The 23,331-nt window shown below is 47.7% G+C and overlaps 1 protein-coding gene across 1 annotated transcript in view; it reads right to left on the reverse strand.

The window, feature by feature from the left end:
- The window catches only part of LRP6 (LDL receptor related protein 6), an 880,431-nt gene that overhangs the window by 331,078 nt on the left and 526,022 nt on the right, over positions 1-23,331 (reverse strand). Inside the window, exon 12 of the mRNA XM_085652091.1 lies at positions 1,495-1,821. Coding sequence (XP_085508217.1) covers positions 1,495-1,821 — 327 coding nt within the window. The remainder of the gene's footprint in view (positions 1-1,494; positions 1,822-23,331) is intronic.

Consider the following 23,331-nt stretch of genomic DNA (forward strand, 5'->3'; position numbering starts at 1 on the left):
TCTTCAAGATGGTGGGCACTGAAACATGTGCCTCACTTCATCTTCAGCACCTGAGAGGCGAAGTTGGCAAAGAAGGTTGAACCTCCTATTCTCACTTCGTTTTCTTGGCGGTTCGCTCACCAAAAGAGGGGGTTTGAACCGGGAGCTGCCATCTGCTGCTAGCAGCAGAGTCTGGGGTCGCATTACAAAGGTCGCAAAGGCCTTTGAGGATTTCCTCTCAAGCACTGAGCCTGCCTGGGGAGGCGGTGCGACACACTCACCCAGGTTGGGCTTTGTATCTGGCCTCAGAGAGCAAGGGCTCTCACCTCATGGGTCCATACACATGTCTGGTGGTGGCTGGCTGGCTAAAGCTAGTCAAAGACCACACCAGGGTTGGTAGGTCTTCCAGGGCATCTCTAAGGTGCTCTCTGGGTACATGTTTTAATAAATACAACACTGGCATCAGTGTGGATTCATTTGGAGCAGTTGTTTGGTACCATACACTCCTGGGTTCAGTGAAGCCATCACAGTGATGCAGGGGAACTTGAGATGTCGAGTTTCTAGCCTGTGTACTCTCTATGGCTCCCTTGGCACTCACAATATTAAGAATAGACTTAAATATTGTAGGGGCATATCTGCTCAGGCAGCTATGCCAACACCTGAGATATAGTGCACAATGCCCTAGGGCTTGTAAAGCCTGATAGAGAGGTGACTTACCTATACCTTAGGCAGTGATGTTTTGCAGGGCACACAGGCAGTGTGCCAATTCGATTTTGTTTTTCTCTGCACCAATGCATTCAGGCTGCCGTGGCAGATTGCATGGCCTTGGTGAGGAGTTGCGAGGGGAACCTCTTCAGTCCCAATGCCCTAGGTACCAGGGGTACCAATTAAATAGGGACTTAAAGTGGGGTCTGATGTGGTGCCAATCGTGGTACAGTTTAAGGGAAGGCGCACAGGAGACCTGGTTGGCAGGGACCCTGTGCACTTGAATTCAAAACTACATAATTTTCCAAGCACAAAGTGGGGGACTAACCATGTAAAAAGAGGCACTTTCTCATAGGCACTACTACCAAAAGGCTGCTGACATACTACTAAGCACACTAGAACACCATTATGAATAAACATTAACGTCTTTTGTCAATATTCTTTTTGATGCACTCACCTACGATACTAGGAGGCAAAGTGGGTAAATAACAAGCCCAAAGACGGGGCTAATAGAATTGTGCAGGTTTTGTTTCTATTAAGAGATTTTGTGGTTGTAGTTTGATAACCAAGCCATCTACTTTGATAGTGTCGATTTGTGTACTGGAATTTGGTATTTCATTTGATTTAGAAAGCATAACGCAAGAGGCTAAACAGGACAGTAATGCTCACATCGGGCAAAGCATGCTTTAAATACCTCACTGATAGAATAGCAAACACCTTTACGCATCCCTCTTCAGCAAATATCACATTTTGTACATTGTACTCATTACATACACTGCCAAACCAATGAACAGAAAGCACCTTGCTTACCACTGCAAGTCTTGTTATCAGCATTAAGAGAGTAATGAGCTGGGCATCCACAGACATAACCACTGACAGGCACTGCCAAGCAGAGGTGGGAGCAGTGCCCATTGCTGGAGACACACTCGTTCCATCCAGCCTGCCGGGAGGAGTGGAAAACTAGGATATCCATCACATAGTCCAAATGGGCCTGGATGATCGTGCGGTTTTGGCCACTAGTCTTGTTGGCACGCTCAATGCTACGCCGGCTCCAGTCTGTCCAATAGATGTAATCATGGTACTGAGTCAAACCAAAGGGATGCGGCAGGTCATCGGCTATCACGTCGCGATCAAGACCTAGTTTCATAAAAATAAAAAGATGGGGTGAGATAGAAAGATTTTTTTTTATGATACTGAAAAACATGTGTTTAATATTTCCGCTGCAGAAAAAATCTTCGATACAGCTAGGCAAATAAATCAGTCAACATCTGCCATTAATCCATCTGCACGCTGCTGCTATGCTCTGCATTCCTGTTTAAAAGAAGCAAGCTCTGCCTATCACCTTAAACTAAGACTCTAAAGATGCTTGTGACCATACAGCACTCACTAGACATCAAGCCTACTGATTCAATTAGGATTATGCATACCAAAACAAAAAATTACTACCTAGCTTCTTGATTACATACCATCAAAGAGCTCTGGCTTACCACTTATGTGACCTGCCTATATTAAAGAAATTAGACTGATGCTGTACATAGGTCTGCTCAGATGCCTCAGCTTTCGTTTACAGAGTTTCATAGAGGAACTTTAGATTATGTGGAGGGCCACCTACAATGCCTGCTGAAGGGCATTATGCAGTTTCGTAATTGGGACTTACAGCATCTCATACAAAGAAAAATCTTCCAAGTGTGGAACATTATGTCTGAAAGATTTCACATAAAATAGGTTTTAAAAAATGCTAGGTAATTATCAAACAGAATCCTTGTGCAGCCCCAAGAGGCCCCATCGATTGATATGTGCAATAAAGGTGCCACTTTGGCAATATGTTTGTATCTGTTAATAGGAATCCATACTAAAGTAAGGCTTGTGATGTTTAGTCAGAAAAAGCTTTAATAAAAGTTCATGTAGCACCGGGCGAATGGAGTCAGTCCAGTAGGTCTTACTTCAAAACAAGAGCAAGCACTGTTTTTTCAATTAAAGGTCCTTCTCCCTGCCCAGTCATTCCATTAATTTCTGCTCCAATATTCTGGGTTCTTCTCCAAACTCCCTCTACGTTTCACTCTTACTACAAGTAGCATGCAGCCACAAAGTGAGGCCTTTAAATAAGAAGGCTCTGTCTCTGATGGGCATGGCTTTAATCGTAGCTGATGTGAGGGAATGGAGCGTATTATATGGTGTGTTTGTGTGACCTCACCGTGCAACACACTACCAACCCTTTAAGACCAGTCAGGTTCAGTTTGGTAAACCTTAGATCAACCCTGGGTAGATGTGGCTCTGAGCAGTCAGGCTTACAAAAATGGAACAAGCATTTAAAACGCACAAAAACAACTGAAGAAAGAAACTCACTCAAGAAATCCAACACAAATTTATTAAAATAGAGCATATTTTTATGAATTTATGGGCACCAAACAAAAAAGATCCACCAGAGGGTTTTGAAGATATTGATTCTACGAGAAATAAATAAGAGCTTCTCACTTAACCGCGAACATTGGAAATTCAACGAATTTTACATTTAATAATGCCTCAAGAAAAACTTTCACAAGTTTGAATGTAGTTACTTAGAGTTACTTAGGGCAACCAACTCCGGCAGGGAGCCAGTGAAGGGGACAAGCTAGGTCCAATGAAACAGTTACCTCCTCAAGAAAATCAGTCTTCAGTCCGGTTCCTATGTCAGTGGCTCCTTGCCATTGACCTCTACGGAGCAGTCCTGATGCATGGGGTACAGGATGCTAAAAATGCTCAAGTATGTTGAAGACTATGTGCAGTCGACTGGATCTTCCTGGGTCTCCTAATCAGTCCACGGTGCGGGTGAGGCGATTCTTGCCGCAGGGGGTCGAAGTTCATCAAAGTCCTCTATGGATCAGCCAAAGTCCAGTCGCCATTGGGCTACCAGTCACCTAACACAAAGGTTTCTCTCTTTGGGTAGTATCTCTCCTTCTTGGCAACTACACTGCACTCCAACGGCTCTCCATCTCCCGGGTCTAGCAGATCTGGGTACAACATTTGAGCATCAGGCCCTGCTCTCTTGAGCTGCACAGCAGGGCGGAATAGCCATCTGGTGATTTGGGTTACCAACTCATCCAAGCAGGCTTCTTCAGCCTTTGTGGCCATGTGCTGCGAACAGGAAGTCAGCTAATTGACTCTTGGAGTCTTGCTTCAGGCTGGGCTAGGGAGATGCCTTCTCTATGAGAAGGGCACAGCACACACAGTCCTTTCCTTCGATAGTCCAAGAAGCAGCAGCTGCAGTCCAACTTTGATACAAAACTTTCTGCGCCGGTTCCAGGGTCAGCAGGGCAGTCCTCCTTCGGTCCTCTTCTCCAGTCAAGCGAGATCTGAGTGGTGCCAAGGGTGCCCTTTTATGCCCAAAAGTCCCCTCAGGGGAGGTCACGGTCACTGGCCACAGGGCTGCCAGGTTGTCTACCGCCTGATAACCACTTCTTGTGAAGTGAGGCATCTGACTATCCTAAAGAGCACTATTGTGCCAACTCCAAAGATGTTGTGCACCCCTCTTGGTGTGTGAAGCTTGGTAGCCAACCCTAGAGGTGTAGCTACCTGTGGGCTACAGGCCCATTGAAAAAAGAGTTTGGTAGTGTTTCCCCCTCAAACCCTGAAGCCAAACCGTCTACCCGAATACAGCAACACCTCTCTAGTGTGTTAACTATTTGCCATACAAAGGTGGCTTACCATTTGAAGCTCTCCTTTTGGGCCAACACTCTGTGTGGCTTCCTGCCAAAAGGAGGTGACACCACATCCAGTGTTACCCATCCTGGCAGCCGTTTAAATGTCTTTCCAGGCGGGTAGAAGGCTGTCTCAGGGTCAGACTCAGTAAATGGCTACCGGAAAACTGGGCAACAAGTTACATTATTCTCGACTTGGGCATCTAGTCCAGCTTAATGTAGCAAGTTATTTGATACCTTGAAGTACCAACTTTGGTAGCCCAATTCACAAGTTAGCACAGCTGTGAGCTTCAGCAAGTAACTTGGTACTTGCCAATGGTGCTACCAGCCTCTCTCCCAGTAAAAAAGACAATTGTGGGTTTTACCTCTAGAACATGTTAAACAAGTTCTACTTTTCAAATATGCTGCACCCTATCTTAGGGCTCGATAGCCCTGCTGTAGGGGTGATTTACACACATTGAAAAGGAGTTCGGGCTTTGCCATTGACTAAAATGGCAAAGTCAAGCTAGCAGTTTTAAACTGCCCTTTCAGTCTGCAGTGGCAGACTGGGAGCAGTGTTTTACCTTGTCCCACTCAGGGTGGCAAAATAAGTGCTGAAGTCCATCAGATGACACAAGCCCTGGGTACTCCTGGTACCTTGTTTCCTAGGGACCTGGCAGTAAGTTACCTTGTGCCAATCGGGTATAAGCGAATTGAAACAAAATGTTTAAGGGTCAGGGCAACTGGCGCTGAGGTCTGGTTAGCAGGCCTCGGTTGACTCAGTCGAAAAGCCAGCACCTGTCCAAAACGTGGGGGGTGACCATACAAAACGAGGCATTTCCTTACAGTGCAAATATTACTGTAAAGATTACAATGAAAAAGACACATGTCCTGGGTCAGTAAATTTAACAGGTATGCAGCTGCACCTAAATGTATGGTGAAAACAAGCTTATGTTGCTTTAAAAGTATGGTAAAAAAGCTTATGTTACTTTATCGCATTCTGATTTAACAATGATTGTCTTTGGTTTGCATTTATCAAATGTAGGCACAGTACCTCCTGACTGAGTGGGGTAAATAGCAATGGTGGCTCTGGGCTGAACAAGAGATGCTTGGAGCGGAAAGACCTCCAATGAGCAAAATGGTCGGCATCTGAAAGACATTTGGAAAGATGGCTGTCGTGGCGCAGACTGTGTAGACTGGTAGCAGCCTGTACACCTTGCCGGCACAGTCAGCGAGGAAGCAAGTGCTGATTTGAAAAGCAGCTTTGAGATGAAGCTCTGTGGTGCTGAGATTTTCTGCACAAAAACTATCTTCGTCCTGATAATGACCCTTTAATTGTTTGGGTCAAAATGCTGTCAACGCTTTACTGGCAAATTGGGAATGGATTATCCCCTATAACTGTTTCCATCTTGTGTGGACTATTTTTGAAATATAGACCCTTTGCCATTCTTTTTCTGTTAAAACTTTGCAATGTTTGAATATATTTTTTTGAATAATATGTGGAGCCTGAACAGTTTTTCTGGATTGTATTTGATATTGTGAATATTTTGAAAAACGTAATTTTTAATAATTCAAGTATTTTTTAATGTGTGGGCGCACGTTTATATTTTTTTCTTTTCTTCTCCTTTTTTCAATTTTTTGCATGTATTCATTTGATTGTTTTTTCAAATGTAAAATTATCAGTCCCCTGGAACCTTTGTTGTTTACAAACAAGACTAGAGGAGAGGCGCAGTGAGCCCGAGCAAAACAAAGATCTAGTGCTACAAGACTGAAGGCCCTATAAGACTCACTGACCTAGAGATCAGCCGTGAGTGTTCGCCTAAGGGGAGGTATCCCCTAGAGTGTATCGGGGAGGTATCCCTTAGTGTGTATCGGGGAGGCTTAACCTGCCAATAATCGAGAGGTGAAATCGACAATCTTGAGAATTGGCAACGACGACCTGGATAAAAGGGGTCTAATGTGTGGAAGCACATAAGAGAAACAACAAGCATGCAAGCAAGCAAGACCATGGCATCCTGTCAGCAATAAATGGGGGTCATAGCTAGGAGACTAACTGAGGGGCCTGGAAACAAGGGCAAAAGCGCCACCCACCTAGGGTAACAAGGGACCCTAGCGTCAAGGAATACAAGAGAGACTGGTGGTAGCGATGAGTCACGAATAGGATATAGGAACAAAATGGACAAGTATTTCAGAAGGGTTCTAGCAAAAATCAGAGGGCCTGGACAAAACGTCCAAGTACATAAAGGACAATGGCTAGGACATGGAAGTTTCCAGACAATGAAATCTATGAGAAATCTTGAAAAGCTTCATGAAACAACTCCCATCGGAAACTGAAGAACAAACCCGGGCAATACAAAAAGACCTAAAACAAAGTCTGAACAAGCATTGCCATAGCCAGTAGTTCCCACCTTTGGGACCTTAGGTGCCCCAGGGAGGTGCACAGATGCCCTTGGCTACCGGCAGCTCCGGAGGTGTTCCTGGGGGGTGGACAGATGCCCTGAGGTGCTCCAGGGGAGGTGGACATGTGCCCTTGGCAACCAGCAGGGCCTGAGGTGCTCCCGGGGTGGTGGACAGATGCCCTGAGGTGCTCATGCGGGCGGGCCTTTCTCAGTCTCTGATCCCCGCTGTTCGTGTAAACGGTGGCCGCCTCGGCTGCCCCCTCCCGGACACGGGAGGGCCTCTCCCCGTCTGACGGTGGCTGGCACACCGCTCCTGCTGGGCCTCTGCCAGGCGCAGGCCTCCAAGGGGCGCGGAGGTCTGGGAGCGATGTTCTGGGCGGCTCTCTGAAGGGGGTGCACACACTGCTTTTCAGAGCGCATGGCCGTCATGTGCCCGTCACACAATGACGCTCTTTCCAAAAATGTGCCATCTCTGGCAAAGCTAGACGCTAGGGTAGGCCACAGCCCCACCGGAAGTAGAGGGGCCACCACCCCACCCTAGGACACAAAGGTTGCCCACAGCCCCTCCGGAAGTAGAGAGGCCACCACCAGGGCCCCCACCCCCGAAAACACAGGTGGCTCACAGCCCATCCTCACCACAAGGATGGCACAGAAACCCCCTCCGGAGGGAAGAGTGGTCCACAGCCCCCCTCATGTGACGCATAGGGAGGAACCAAGACCATTTGGGATCAAGAGGGGTGTGGGTGGGCACAGACCTGCTGGAAGCAGGAGGGCCCACAGACCAGCTGGGCTCAAAAGGGGGGGGGGGGGGGGGCACAGAGCAGCTATGCTCAAACGGGGGACCACAGACCAGCCGGAAGCAAGAGGGTCGACAGACCAGATTGGCTCGAGGGCGGGGTGGGGGGGGGGCGGCACAGAGCAGCTATGCTCAAACGGGGGACCAGAGACCAGCTGGAAGCAAGAGGGCCTACAGACCAGATTGGCTCGAGGGCGGGGTGGGGGGGGGGGCGGCACAGAGCAGCTATGCTCAAACGGGGGACCAGAGACCAGCTGGAAGCAAGAGGGCCTACAGACCAGCTGCCCTAGAGGAGAGCACGGAACAGCTGGCCTAAAAGGAGGCCCACAAATAAGATGGACGCAAAAAGGAGTTCACAGACCAGCTGGACACGAAAGGGGGCCCACAGACCAGATGGAATCAAGGAGGGCGGCACAGACGAGATGGCAGCAAAGGGTGGGGGGGGGGGCCCAGATATCAGCTGAGCGGAAAGGTGGGTTACAGACCAGCTGGGAACAAGGAAGCTCACAGACTAGTTGGAGTCAAATGGGGGGCCCACAGACCAGCTGGACTCAAAGGGGGACCCACACGCCCACCATTATTACCGTATGTACTCTACAAGAGTTGCATTTAAAATGCTGTGCATTTAGGTTTTTATGAAATCTCGAAACGCAAAACCGGCCACCAGCAATGGACAATTCTGGCAAAGTGTCCTGTTGCCCTCCCTTAACCCGTTACTGGCGCTGCCCACAGAAGCTGCCGGTCACTGATCCAGTGTCCAAAGTGGAGCTACAAGTGTAGGTATACGGAAACAAACACCCATCCCACCTCAAATAAAGTGTAAAGTGCAGCACAATATTGCGGCGTTGAGCGGACGAGACTATGGTTCTCAGCAATGAGAACTATTTCAACTTTAAGTAGCCGGTACCGCCATTTCACTCCTTGAACGAGTCCGCGTGCCCACTTCAGTCCTATAACATTCTACATAAGCGCGTCTTAAAAAATATCTAATGTAAATATGCAGAGATGTGTATATAGAATTATTGCTTCTCTGTTCTCAACTCATTCTCTGCGGTAAGTAGTATATATGATGACCTTTCGGAACGTACGCCACATTCTGCTTCTGCGATATAAAGCGCTCTAGTGTCGGCTCGATGCAGTCGGCGCTATACAACATTTCCAACAAATAGATTGAAGGGTGGCAAAGCATGGGGGCCACGAGAAGCCTAGGGCATGCAACCTCCGCCACAGATGGTCTAGACTCTAGGGGTTCGGAATCTGCAGGGTCCCACTCTCAGGCGGTAAAGAGAGTGTGTGAAAACAACCTGCCTAGAGAGACACCAGGGACTGGCGGCCATTGCAAGGAAACGGCCGGAGTACCTTACATGTGGGCAGCCCCTGGGATCCTCATGCACAATCTAAGTGTTGGGGTGATCGGTGCCCGGTCATGTGATCCGCAGTATTGTGCTGTGTCTGCTAAACCAGTACTAGGGTTCCGTCCGATGCCACACAGTACTAGGGTCCCAAATAAGCCAGGGGACAATGCCAGGGTTGGACTGAGAATAAAGTAATAGGCTTGGGTTCCATTAAAAAAAAGCGCGCTCGCCAGACAGCCTAAGACGTTTACTTTTGGCTTTTTCGCCCGTCCCACTTAGACGAGCTCCCCTGCTTTCTTTCTGAAGTAAAAAAGCTTTCTTATCTTTATGGGGCCATGTGTTTGGCCTCATAAAGATAAGAAACCTTAGGTTTCTTATCTTAACAGTAAGTACTTAGGTTTGCGAGTTGGTTTTCTGGGGTTAGAAGCAGGGTTCCCCCAGGGTCAAGAATGCACTCTCGATCATCCTCAGCGGCACAAAGGCAGCCGGGTGCAGAGTGCTGAGGCCAAATTTTATCCAATGGAGGATAAGGGGCCTCAGGTTGGTGGTTGCTCACGAGCTGGCCACAAGAGGCTGTGGGAGCAAAGCTCCTGGAATTAGGCTCAGGGCAAAGGGGGATCCGATTTAGCACACAAAGTGCACTCACAGCAGCATAGGGGCGGCTGGGTGCATGGTGCTGTTTTGGCGTTGGGTGCCCTATTGTTTCCAATAGGGATTCTCCGGTTGCAACAAACACTGCAGGCTCCGTGACAAACATCTTCTGGAGGTGACCACTGGTTGGAGAGGTAAGTCGGGATGTCATGGGATGCTGGGACACCGTCGGTTGGGGCACCCAAGGCCGTGGGACATTGGGTGCAGGAGAGTCTTGGCGTCAGATTTTTCTTACCGGCTCTGATCGGGGATCCTCCAGAAAGGGGCTGCAGGCGTCGGTTGGAGACTTGAGGTAGGTCAGAGATAACCAGATCCCAGGTCAGGATCGCCAGGAAGGCCTCTTTATGGTGTTAAGCCACTCGAACTTGGGCCGTTGGCGTCAGGTGCAGAGTGGTGTAGACTCGCTGATTTAGCTAGGGCCAGAGTCTGTGGGTGAGCAAATACGGTGCTCGCTGGAGACAAAGTCTAGTTTGGGAATGCAGGGCTGGTCCTCCGGGTTCTTGGGGGCTGCAGGACACACTGGGATTTCGCTATAGCAGGTCGAGGTCATGACAGGCCGGTAGGTGTCGTCCTCTTCTTCAGCACGGCTTCTTCGGTCCTTCTTGATTCTTCTCTCCTCCCATTCGCAAACAAAGTCACCGAGAAGGTCAACAACCAGCTCACCAACCTCACAGAAGCCAATGCGATCCTCTACTCTTCCCAAACCGGATTCCGCAGCAACCACAGCACAGAGACCGCCCTCCTAGCTGCCACGGACGACATCCGCACCCTCCTCGACAAGGACCATACGGCAGCCCTCATCTTACAAGACCTATCAGCAGCCTTCAACACAGTCTCCCACCACACACTAACCGCCAGACTCCACGACGTCGGCATCCGGGGAACCATCCTAGACTGGATTTGCTCCTTCCTCACCGGCCGAACCCAAAGAATAAGACTACCACCCTTCCCTCCGAACCCATAGTCATCAGCTGCGGAGTACTCCAAGGATCCTCACTCAGCCGCACGCTCTTCAACATCTACATGGCCCCTCTCGCCACCATTGTCAGAAAACACGGACTCTGCATAGTATCCTACGACGATGACACCCAGCTCATCCTCTCCATCACCAAAAAATCTGACATCACCAGAACCAGCTTCCAGGAATGTATGAAAGACATAGTCTACTGGATGAGCAACAGCTGCCTAAAGCTCAACTCAGAAAACTGAAGTCCTCATGCTCGGATCCACCCCCTCTGCATGTGACAACATCTGGTGGCCCACCACCCCCAGAGAACCTCCCACACCACAGACCACGCCAACAACCTCGGCATCATACTTGACTCCTCACTCACCTTGCATTGACAGATCAATGTCGTATCCTCCACATGCTTCAAAATCCTCCGCAAGACCTTCAAATGGATCCCCCACCCCAAATCCAGAAGGATAGTCACTCACGCACTCACAACCAGTAGACTTGACTACAGAAATGCCCTCTACGTCGAAATAAACAAATCTCTACTCCTCAAACTCCAGACTATCCAGAATGCCGAAGCCAGACTGGTCCTAGGCATCCCACGACACCACCACATCACCCAACACCTACGAAAACCCCACTGGTTCCCCGTCGAAAAGAGGGACCTTCAAGCTCCTCACTCACGCCTACGAATCCCTCCACAACATCGGACCCTAATACCTCAACAAAGGAATCTCCTTCTACGCACCAAAGAGTAACCTCCGATCTGCCGATCTTGCCCTAGCCGAATTTCCACGTATCTGAAGAGCCTCTGCGGGTGGGAGAACCTTCGTCTACATCGCAGCCAAGACCTGGAATGAACTCCCTCTCAGCATCAGACAATCCCCCAATCTGCAAGCTTTCAGGAAGTGCCGCAAGACCTGGCTATTCGGGTGAGACGATGCTGTGTAAAATGACCCAACGCTTTGAGAACCTTGCGGGTGAGTAGTGAGCTTCACAAATCCCTGATTGATTGAGGAGGCAAGGTTCAGGGTTGCCCCTAAATACTAACTTTAGGGGTGTTGCAGGTAGGTACCGATCTGGACTAATGGGTCAGTTCTTTGGGTGGGTACAGCCCCTATTATGCCGGGGCATAAGCCTCGCTCTGGTTGGCTGGGTCCCCCCATTTTCAAGATGGCGGGGATGGAGAGTTGTGCTTCACCTCACCTCCCCAACTGAGGGGTGGGGTTGGTAAAGGTGGGCACACCTCTCCTCTTAAGTTGGTTATCCTGATGATTCTCCGACCAAAGTGGGGGTCGGAACCAGTGGGGGCAGTTGCTGGGAGCAACAAATGGTTGGGATGGCTCACAAAGGTGGCAAGTCTTTGAAGCTTCCCCTTCGCTGACCCAGCCCATCGTGGGGGAGGAGGCTTGACACCTCGTCCCAGGATGTGCTTTGTTTCAGGACCCCCGAGAGCAGCAGGTACTCTACCCAGAGGTCCAGAAAAATGTCTGGTGGTGGCAGCTGGCGAGCAGCCACTCCGTTTGGACAATAGAGTTAAGTCGTTTTTCAGGGGGCATCTCTAAGATGACCTCTGAGTGCATTTTCCATTAAATCCCACACTGGCATGAGTGTGGGTTTAAGGTGAGGGAAGTTTGATACCAAACATCCCGGTCTTCAGTAAAGCCATTATGGTGCTTTGGCATTTGTAATGACAAACTCCCAGAACATATACTTTTTATGGCATTACTGCACTTACAATGTTTAAGAATGGACTTACACCGAGGGGGTGGCGTTGCAGGGTCCATCTTCCACATACTTTGGTCATGTCCCAGGTGTGAGAAGTTGGCCTGATATATGCTGTCCAGTACTTACAGTGGGCACCTTGTATCAGTCCAAACAACCCCTTATGGTGAATAGGTTAAAGACAACCTTTGTTGAAAGCTATCCTAGTGGTAGCTATGGAGAGCAGCCTTCAGGCTAAGTCTTGAAGGAATGTAAAGCAGCTTGTTTTACCAGTCTATAATCTCTTGAATGACCAAATGAAAGGACAACCACACCAGGTATATATTTAAAATATATGTATTTAAGATAAAACACACCCCTATAGTCTCTCTATGAGACTGGAGTTCGAAGTACTTAATTTACAAGTTAGCAATCAACAGTAATAGCACAAATACATGTTTGGGCCCTAGGGGCGTACAAAACCATATACCAATAAAGTGGTATAAGAACCACAACTGAACTAGACACAAGGCCTGGAGCCTGTAGAATCGCTGGGACCCCAAGGAACCACCCAAGGTAGTGACACAGGGGACCCACGGGGGCCTTGTGCAGTGTGTAAACACAACCGCAGGTTCCCGTTAGCTTCTATGGACAATGTCACGGTAGGAAATTTAAAGATTAGGGACACTTAGAATCGAATCAGGACCAAACCCTTTTGGACTTAGGAAGTCATACTCGTGTTACCTCACCCAGGGAAGCCCGGTGCATAGGTGTCTTTTGGTGTCGGGTCGCGTCGTCGATTTCAATGGAAGCTGGCGAAGAACTGCGGCTGCCGTGAAGAGGAGAAGTGTCCGAAGAGATCAAAGTATGGATCTAGGATGGAAAGAACCTGAAAGCAGAGGGGACAGAGTCTGGGTCACTTTCCAGTGACCGAGGGCAGGATGGACCAATGTCCACAGATGTCGGGTGCTTCAGGTGAGTTGATGGGTGTCTTGACTCTTCAGCCACGAGGTCCAGGAGGCACCGATGACGTCCAGGAGCTGGATTCGAGCTGTCCCACCAAGTCTGTTGAGTGCTGCGTTGTCAGCGACAAGATTGGACCCAACAAGCCTTGGCAACGGCAAGTCACTGTAAATCAGAGAAAGGACTGCGGTACAGACCAGCAAGGTCTGAGGGACTCACCCAGCGAGGGTAAGTCGGGGCACATCTGGGGCAACCAGGAAAGCCCCATCAGAAGAGGCGTTACCTTCGTGGGGACCTACTAGCCAACGGGCTAGCAATCGCGAAGGAGCCTCGAGCGGTCGCACTTGAAACTGGCCCACGGGTCTCTCATGGAGTGGAGGCCAGCAATCTTCGTTGTGCGCTACTCGGGGCCCAAAGCACAACTTCGAGGAAGTCCCAGAAGATAGTGTTGCTGCAAAAGTTCACGGTGTCCAGGGGTCACGGTTCTACGTCACCCATGATAGCCACGGGCCTCAGCTTTGCTGTGGACTCAGGGAAGCCTCGGGAAAGTCTGGAATTCCACCTCTGGTGATGCAAAGACTTCGGCGTCCAGCGGGAGCTTCAGCGATGCAGACCGGTCAGTTGCTTCTTTGGTGCCTGCCAAGCAGGGGAGTCACTCTTTGACCCAGAGGGAGATTTCCTCAGTCTTCAAGTCAAAGTAGAACGTCAACGGTCCAGGATATATGTTGCAGAGTTTCGTCCAGGGTAATCTAAAGTCGCAAGGACTGGGTTCCCATACTTTTACTAAGTTTGGGAGTTGGGCATACTTTAGGGACCCACCTACGGGAGGGTTTAGAAAGCGGGGTGGTTACACCCATTTCCTTTGTCCAGTTTCGCGCCAGAGCAGGGGCAGGTAGCCCCTGTAACCGGTTTGAACTGGACTATGCACAGGGACACCAAGTGTGCCCTCAGTGCAGGACTTCAAAGCACCAGAGAGTGCTCCCGCCCAGCCCTAATACACATCTGCCTGTCTGGGGAGGTGGTTACACCTCCCTGGGACAGGAAACCTATTGTCCAGGCCTCCTCTGCCGGAGTTTCGGTCAGCAGCAGGAGGCCAGACCCGTGTCTGTGGCAGAGGCATCCATTTTGTGATGCCAGGGATTTACAAAGTCCAACCGGGTTAGACCAGTGTGAACATGTCTCTCCCTCTTGAAGGGTGGAATGCTACCCCCGCAGCCAGAACTGGGGGCGGGGGGTGGTGGGGGGGGGTAGTATTCCAAAGCGTTTGACACCAAACACGACATGGTTCCGTGCAGCCATCCCAAAGTTGGCATTTACCGCGAGGCTGCACCACAAACAGCATCAGAGGACGTACTCCGAACGCTGCAGAGGGGCTCTGCTCATGCAGGGGCACCCTCTCACATAAAAACCAATCACTCTGCCTTCAGGATTGGTAAGGCCTGCCATAGGAGTGACTTATAGGTTTTATATGTGTGTGCAATGATAGTGATATAGGTAGCCTGTAAGGGGTGCAAGCACCACCTTACCCAGGCTGCAGCAGCAGACCTGTGGTGTCATTTTGGAGTGCTTCCCAGGGGTGGCATAATACATGCTTCAGCCCCTGGTAGGCCTCTGAAGTACCTATGCCCTAGGTACACAGTATACCATATACTAGGGTCTTATAAGGGACTCCAGAATCCAATTAGATATGTACCTAATGTACATGGAAACCATTTTAGAGAGGAAGCAGCTAGGCTGGGGCCCTGATTAGCAGGGCCACAGCCAGACTAAGGTCGAAAAACAGTGAAACACCAGCAAAAAGTGGGGGTACCCATGTGAAGCAGATCCTACTCTCCGCCACCAGGATTCAATTGTACTGGGCTGGTATAACATGCGTGATGACAGGTGGTGGGTGAGAGTGTCCCGCTTGACCCAAGGTGGTTCATCCTGGGGGTGACTGGAGAAATGACGTGGCCACAATGGGCTAAGACTTGGCTGGCCCCTGCAGGTGGGCGGCCAAGAGAAACACTGCCCGAGCATGGGGAGCAGGGGCATCCCCCTACACTTACAGCCTGGAAGAAAGACCTAGACTGGTGCTATGGGGTGGAGCGGGTTATATACCAGAGCCGGGGCTGCCCTCGTAAAGGGGAAAAGATATGGAGTGCATGGGCCGAGTATAGAGACCTTTGATGCGAGCCCTATGAAATGGTATGTGCTGATGTGGGAGACAGGATGCTATAGTTTGAGGCGAGGGAACGTGGGTGTCTCATGGCAGGAATTGCCGACGGGGTACATTTTAAGAACTGTGAAATTTGTCTCGGCGGTCTCTCCTCAAATGTCATTTGTATATGGGTATTGAACTGAAGCCTGTTTATGTTTAACAAAAAAGACTTAAAAAAAAAAAATAAAAAAAAAAAAGAATGGACTTACACACTGTAGGGGTACAAGGCTCATGCACCTGTACCCTCACCACTGGTATATTTTACCCTGCTAGAGAGGTGGCTTACCTATGCCAGGGCAGAGGATTGTAGGCATGGCATACAGGGATGTGTGCCATGTCGACTCTTCACTTTGTTCTGCACCAAAACACACAGCCTGCAATGGCAATGTGTGTGTGCAAAGGTACAGGACCTCTAAAGGTGGCACAATAAGTGCTGCAGCCCTTAGAGGCCGCCCCTGGTCACAGTGCCCTTGGTACCTAGGGTACCTTTTACAAGGGACTTGCATGTGGCCAGAGAGTTGCCAATTGGGTTTTTCAACAGTATAGTTTAGGGAGAGATCATAGGCCCTGGGTACCTGGTTGGCAGGAACCTAGGGCACACTCAGTCAAAGTACATCGACATTTGGCAAAAATTGGGGCACAACCATGCAAAAAGGGAAACTTTCCTACAGTGACTACTAGGTTTAAGCCCTCCATGACAGGGAAAACTGGACACTCACAGACAACACTCTCCTTACCCAAAAAGCTGGCATGTTGCAAAGTCACATGGCATTGTGATAAGCATACTACCAAGAAAGAAGAAATAGTGCCAGAATGGAAAGTGGCACTAGAACACATGCAGAGAGTCAACAAAAACACAAGGCTGACTAACTTTGATATGGAAACCTATGCAAGCAGCAGAGCAAAATACTTAAGACCTAAACCAAGTCGAGACCAATACCAAGGGTTAAAACAAGCAGAAGGGTCCACCCACCTTTCTACACCTATGGTGGCGTGAGAGTAGATTGTGTGGAGTGCCAAGGGACATCAAACAGATGCAGACTTGTTGGATATCCTTTATTTAGCTTCACAAAAGTTTGGCTGGGTTTCACACCCTTGGGTAGTTAGCTAATTATGGCATTTTGCAGTACAACTGTTAATTGTTGTAAAGCAATCGAGTTGTAATGGGGATGTAGGAAGCTAGGATTCTTTTAGCATGGTTACACCCATTTTTTTGCTGGTGTCAGTATGGTTTTTTGACAAATCTGACTGGGATCCTGCGAATCAGGACCCCAGTCACTGTGATTTCTCCTTAAATTGACTACGGGAAGTATTTCGGGTGTACCCCCCATCAGTTCCTAGTATACGGTACTAAAGTACCAAGGGCATAGTTACAGAACAGTACAGGTACCATTGCACCCTCTGTGGGTTGGTGCTTGCACCTCTCACAACAGATATGTTCCCTTATATCTGTGGTCACTACACTTAAAACCTATAAATCACCCCTCTGGCAGGCCTTTCAGTCCTGAAGGCAGGGTGCTTGGTTAGAAGTGTAAGGGTGCTCCTGCATGAGCAGGACACCCCTACAAACCCCAGTGCTGGTTCTCCAGGCTTTTTAAGAGTGGTCAGCCATTTTAATACATATAGTGGACATCAGACATTACGAGATGTCCAACTACATAGTGGCAGAACCTGGTCATGTTTGGCATCATACCCAAACATCGTTCCCAGTGTGGAAGTAGGATTCCATGTACTAGGGGGCTCCCCTAGGGTACCCCCCCTGTACTTCCAGGTTTAGCCTTTCAGGCTACTGCTGCTGCCGACAACTGACATTATTCTGCCCTCAAGCTGTTCAGCCAAACTCGAGCAGGGGAAGGTAGAATAATAGCTTTCCTGTTGGAGGGAGGGGTGACCACCTTCCCAGACAGAACATAGAGTATTGTGCTGGGGTGGAGGTGTTCGCAAGCACCACCAGACTGCTTTGAAGGGCACATTTGATGCTCTCTTTGCATACACAAGTTTGACCCAGTTCAGGAAGCCCCTGGCTCCTGCTGTGTCACGAAACTGGACCAAGGACATGGAAGTATCCTCCCCTCTGTGCAGCGCCTCCTCTGGGAGGGACCCCAGAGTCGTCCTATCCCCTTTCCTAGGGTATATAGGAGCTTACATTGGGTGGGACCTTAGATTCGTCATGGGACTAGACTCAAGCCTGAAAGCACGTCACTCTTGACACTTGGATTTTGCCTGGAACCGAGACTGCACAAAGGAAGACTCCTGCTTTCGCTGTTCTGCAAATCTTCATTGTCTGTGTTTGTGCTTCTTCCAGGATCTTCAACAGATCTGTGGGCATCAAGGACACCCAAAGTAATCTCCCTGGGAGTGAAGGAGTCACTTCCCTGCATCTATTGGTCTGCTGCTCCTGACGTCCCACGGACTTCGAAAGGCTCAGCAACACAGGTGGTGATTCTGTGGCTCTCTTGAGGCCTGACCTGTCCTCTCTGCAATTTTGAGGCCAGTTTCGCTCGTCAAAACTACAGGGACAAAACCCCTGTGCACTGTCGACTTGCTGCTACCAAGGCTTGTTGGCACTGCACTCCAGAGATCTTCGAGCTGCAAGAATCTCCAGCATCATTTCCTGCCAAGTACAGCATCTCCACTGCATCCTCTGAATCGTGGGCCTTCCTTCTTAATGAGCTGCTCGAGGTCCGCTTGGGACTCCTGAGCCTTCAGCCTGTGGGTTCTCTTGAGGGTCTTCTCCTGCTTCAGTGGCCTCCCCTGCTTGTGCTGAGTCCCTTGGACCATGCTGATCCCAACGTTAATTAACCAGTTGGTAATCCGAGCAAAAAGCATGTGAATCAGAGTGACAAATAAAGTCCAAATTGTCAATCCTGAGTGTATTCTTCTTGTTTTATTTCAAGCTTGTCAGATATGTTTCAGTTATATCCATCTTCTCAACAAAATGCCTTCAAGCCACAGAACTTGCCAACATGCGTTTCGTCCATGTGGCTATTCGCCAAGGACTTCATCAGAACAAAAAACGAAAGTTCATCAATATCAAAATAGAAGCTAACGTCTAGAAGATTCCTCTCAAGTCCTAAAATTGATATTCAATCTTTCTCTGTTCATCCGGTAAAACCATAACATCCAAACCTCAATATTTAGAGTAAAAGCTCATTGCTGCCAGCCACATATCCTGAACTGACTACTGTGAGATCCTCCGTCAGAACCTCGTGCGTGTGTATCGGCGTGTGTCTGACAGCAATGAGTTTTTACTCAAAATATTGAGGTCTGGATGTTATTTTACCGGATGAACGGAGAAAGATTGAATATCAACTTTAGGACTTGAGAGGAATCTTCTAGACGTTAGCTTCTATTTTGATATTGATGAACTTTTGTTTTTTGCCCTGATGATGTCCATGGCGAATAGCCACATGGACGAAACAAGTGTTGGCAAGTTCTGTGGCTTGAAGGCGTTTTGTTGAGAAGATGGATATAATTGAAAAATATCTGACAAGCTTGAAATAAAACAAGAAGAATACACTCAGGATTGACATTTGGACTTTGTCACTCTGATTCACATGCTTTTTGCGTGGATTACCAACTGTTTAATTTGCTTTTGGTGTGCTTTGCCTACAACTTACAACGTGAGGTGGTTGTTGTATGGTGACCCTTGAGCATTGGCATCTATTAGGATACCCATTGTCATTACTATCACTTCCCTGCGCAGATTTCCCCTACCACCTTCCTGTTTTCTGTCTGATCCCAACGTTACTTCTCCTTTGCTTTCCACGCCTGTTGCAGCTGCCAAGGCTTGTTGGTGTTCCCATCGACACAGAACCCCCTGGTTCGCGACTTCTGACGTGTGACAGCTCATGCATGGCTCCTTGTTTTCCTCAGTCACCTGGTCCTCACAGCTGCAGCAAGGTGGTCACGGTCAACTCACTTGAACCATCAGTCATTGGTGGGCATTGCTATCCATGCCTCCTGGTCACCTTCGAGTGACAGACACTGTCCCCTCTGCTTACAGGTTCTACTCTTCAAGATTCCACCCTTGGATTCCACCGGACTCTGGCACAGTTTTCTCCAGGGTCATCATTCCTGAAGTCCCCAATTATGGTCTACAGCGGTTTGCAACGTCACTTCGCACCTATGCACCCGGCTTCTCTGATGTAGGTATCCTGGTTCCTTGGGTATCCACGGGTGGGGTGACTCCACCCTTCTGTCTTCCACAAGGTTCCTTCAGGATCCACTGGGAAGGGTCAGTTTTCTTACAATCGCGACTTCCCTGTTGACTTCTATTGGACTCGTGGCTGTGTTCCCTCTCTGCACACAGCCTCCGTGGGGTTCTTGGGTGCTTACCTTCGGTGGTTCCTTGTGTCCCCAGCTCCTCTGAGTCTCGTGGTCCAAGTCCCGACTTCGGTCGCAGTTTGCATTCCACTTACTTAATATATGGTTTGGTCCCCCCATGGAGACCACTGTATTTTGTGCTTACTTACCTGTTACAATTGACGTATTCTTGTGCATTTGTCTTTGTCTCCAGGTAGGAGATATACCAATGTGTTAGTGAGTGATGTTTAATAAATAGAACTATTTGTATATATACACTGTGTGGTTCTTTTTCGTTTAACCTACACTACATGATTAGATCTGGTAAAGCAAACTGCTTAACACTCCACTCTTTCAAGATAAGCCTGAAGGCTGCTTTCCACAGCTACCACTTAGAGAGCTATCTATGGTTGTATAAGACCACTAAAATCACCATAAGTGTTGTCTGAATTAGTGCAAGGTGCTTCACTTAAATGTGCACAATACACTAAGCCAGCCTCCTACAGGGGATTTGGGGGGCAAGAAGTGGCACTATGGTAGGGGATTGGAGGGATATCACCGCCAATAAGCAAATAGTACACGACCGCACTGAAGACTGGAACCCTGCTGCAAACATACACATGTCCATACTTACTCAGCGATGACAAGTATGACCATTACAACATATAGTATTAGTATATTAAATAACTGCGCGCAAAGTAACATTAGGGGCATTGATGTAGGGCTTCTGCAGGTAACTCACTAGCAAAGACAGGATCAGAATCACCTGAGATCCAAAGATTTTCCTAAGCAGTATTTCTTTTCCAGGGGGAGGAAGGTAGCTAGAGTGGGAATCATTATCAACCACAAATGTCCCTTTCCGCTTAAGGAGAAGTAAAAGATACAGATGGCAGATTGCTAGCGATAAAGTGCGATTCACAAGAGAGCATCTTAGGGTTGCATTAAAAATGGCCCCAAACAAATCCAAGAGCAGATCCTAAGCCAGGCTCTACAGGCAATACCAGTGTGGGCAGTAGACCCACTAGAAATAGGTGGAGTTCTACACTTGGTAATGAATGAAGAACTAGGCAAGACTCCATTCCCTCATTATTCAGCTGCACATAATCTTGTATAGGACAAGTTATTGAATAAGCGATTTCTCCCGGACCTGCAAGACATGATACAAGGTCCATCACACTGCAAGTCTAAGGCTCATAGAAAGGGAGAGGGCTTTGACAGCTCCAAGACGTGCTACTTTAGGACCCAGAAGTCATACACAACATAAAATAAACGAATACATCTCAGACTATCTCACGCATAATGACACAACAGGGAAGGTCACAGCAGAGAAATTATGGCAGGTGTTACAGCTGTTCCACAAGGACACTTCATAGCCAAGGCAGGGAGGCTTAAAAAAGAACTGCTTTGCTAATCCATTTTAGAGAAAAGCTAAGAGGCCCACAAGCCTACCCAATTTCAGAAGCTTCGAAGAAAGATCACAAAAGTGCAAGGGTAGATTAAAACTCTGAAAATAAAGGCAAACTACCTACTGGCAAATGTAGATCAAAAATACTATGTACGAGGCAATAAACCTAGTAAATTCTTAGAAAATCTACTAAGTCCTGGGCAAGCGAAGAACCCTGTAGCAGTGTTTAACTATATACCAAATATAAAGGTAAGGCTAAATGTTTCAACAGACACCTCTACATAAAGGAGTTATCCCAAAACCACGCAAGCAAAGCATATAAAGAAGCGGCACATTCCTAAGCTGGCAGAACGTGAGGGATTGGTTAGAGGAGCGAATTAAAAAAATTAAATAACTCAAGGCAATTTCAGGCCTTCATGGTTGTAATATCCCCGTGGTTCCTTTTGGGCTACTGAAATCATTTGAGCAACTGCACACTGAGTTTTGGGTTGCATGAGACAGAATGCTTTCGTTACCTACACCTGAGGCATTGGATCGAACAGTACAGAATTAAACAGGGGTCGACAAGAGACCTCACCCCTTTGGAAAAATCACATGTGCAATAGTGAGAAACATGTACTCTTTCCCAATTTACAAACCCCTCTATCGGATGCAATCGAAAGACCTCCTCCTAACGAGCGAACTATTTTGCGAGACACACTGATGGGAAAGAGAACCGAAAATCATCCATCGAAGGCACTACATGCTGGTAAGGCAGGAGCTATGTGACACCCTTCGGGGGACAATCCTGGAAGGGTTGTTGAGAAGTGGCATCCCTCGTATACATTTTCTGGTCTTCTACTCCGGGGAAGTCCTTTTGGCAGTATGTTAACAATTGGCAGAAGGCACGGAATGATAATTTTAGACAGGCTATCTGAAGAGCTATAATCTATGTGCGAGGAAGGTAAACTTCTCACATGTTTGATGTAGTAAACAAACCATGAACCAACAATACTTTTCAGTAGTACAGAACATGAGTTATTTCATGCAAAACATAGTGCAAGATGTGTTTATTTTGATCTTGTGAATGATCTTTATTGTATACAAATCCAACAATTTTTATAGTATGACATTTAATACGCTAGGCATACATGGTACATTAGGACAGCAGGAGTGTTTTTGCGAATGTCAAGTTACTAGATTAGTAGGCGAATACAGACCACATTGTCGTTCTGTTATGTTCAGTTATCATTTGATAAGGTCAACTAGTGTTTCATCACTATGACTTTTTTCAAGTCTATTTTATTAAGTGTAAAGAATAATTTGTAGTCTGGTAGTCCGATGGGAGGAATTTGAACAGCATATTCTGTGAGAATCGATAATAGCTAATGAATAGATGATTGCTTAGGTAAGCTAAATGTTATCTAGTCGACTGGTTCTTGTTAGAGACAACTGATGTCACAAATGATCAGTGGTTCAGTTGTTAATATTTATCCTTTTAGGAGTTAGTTGGCCATAGTGCTGATGTCTTCCTACAGTCATACTAAGAAAACAGTTATTGGTGTTAAATACAATAAAGATCACTCGCATGATCAAAGTAAACACATCTTGCATTACGTTATGCATCAAATAACTAACTTCCGGTGCTCCAGACAAATACTGTTGTTATATGTCAGTGCTGCTTCCAACATCTCTATTAGTTTACTTTTTCGTAGCAAAGGTGTAGTCTGTTGCAGCATGAGATGGATTTAATTCTTGCTTGCTTTGGGGTGTAAAATAAGTAGCCACTGCAACTAAGGGATGTGCAGTTCATTAGTACCACTGCTACCATTGTAATCGTTTGAGCAAAACAAACCATGAAAAGGTCCATGTGCACCAGACAATCCCACAGAAAATCGGTGTACCGGTTATGGTGGGTGGTCACTATAGCAAAAGCGACAAACTCCACGAACTAAAAAGACTTTAAGAAACCAAGGGGTCAGACATGCGGAAACAAATCTGTTTGCATTGGTATTATTTGCTGCCAAAGAAAACTGATATATTTCAGCAGGTCTGCTTTAGTATCCTCTGGATACCATTATGGGGAAATTTGAGAATTATGGCTAATTCCTCTATCATTATATTACAAAGAATTAGTAACTTTATAATGTGATGTAATTTTCAACACATACGCCCTGAGGAAGAGGGTATTACCCACGATTTAACTTGAATAAAGAGATATCTAAAAAGAAAAAAATATGGACTGAAAATGGAAAAAATAAAACAGTTCAAGATCTGAA

This window comes from Triturus cristatus, chromosome 4_1 (assembly GCF_964204655.1).
Source record: "Triturus cristatus chromosome 4_1, aTriCri1.1, whole genome shotgun sequence".
Taxonomy (NCBI): domain Eukaryota; kingdom Metazoa; phylum Chordata; class Amphibia; order Caudata; family Salamandridae; genus Triturus; species Triturus cristatus.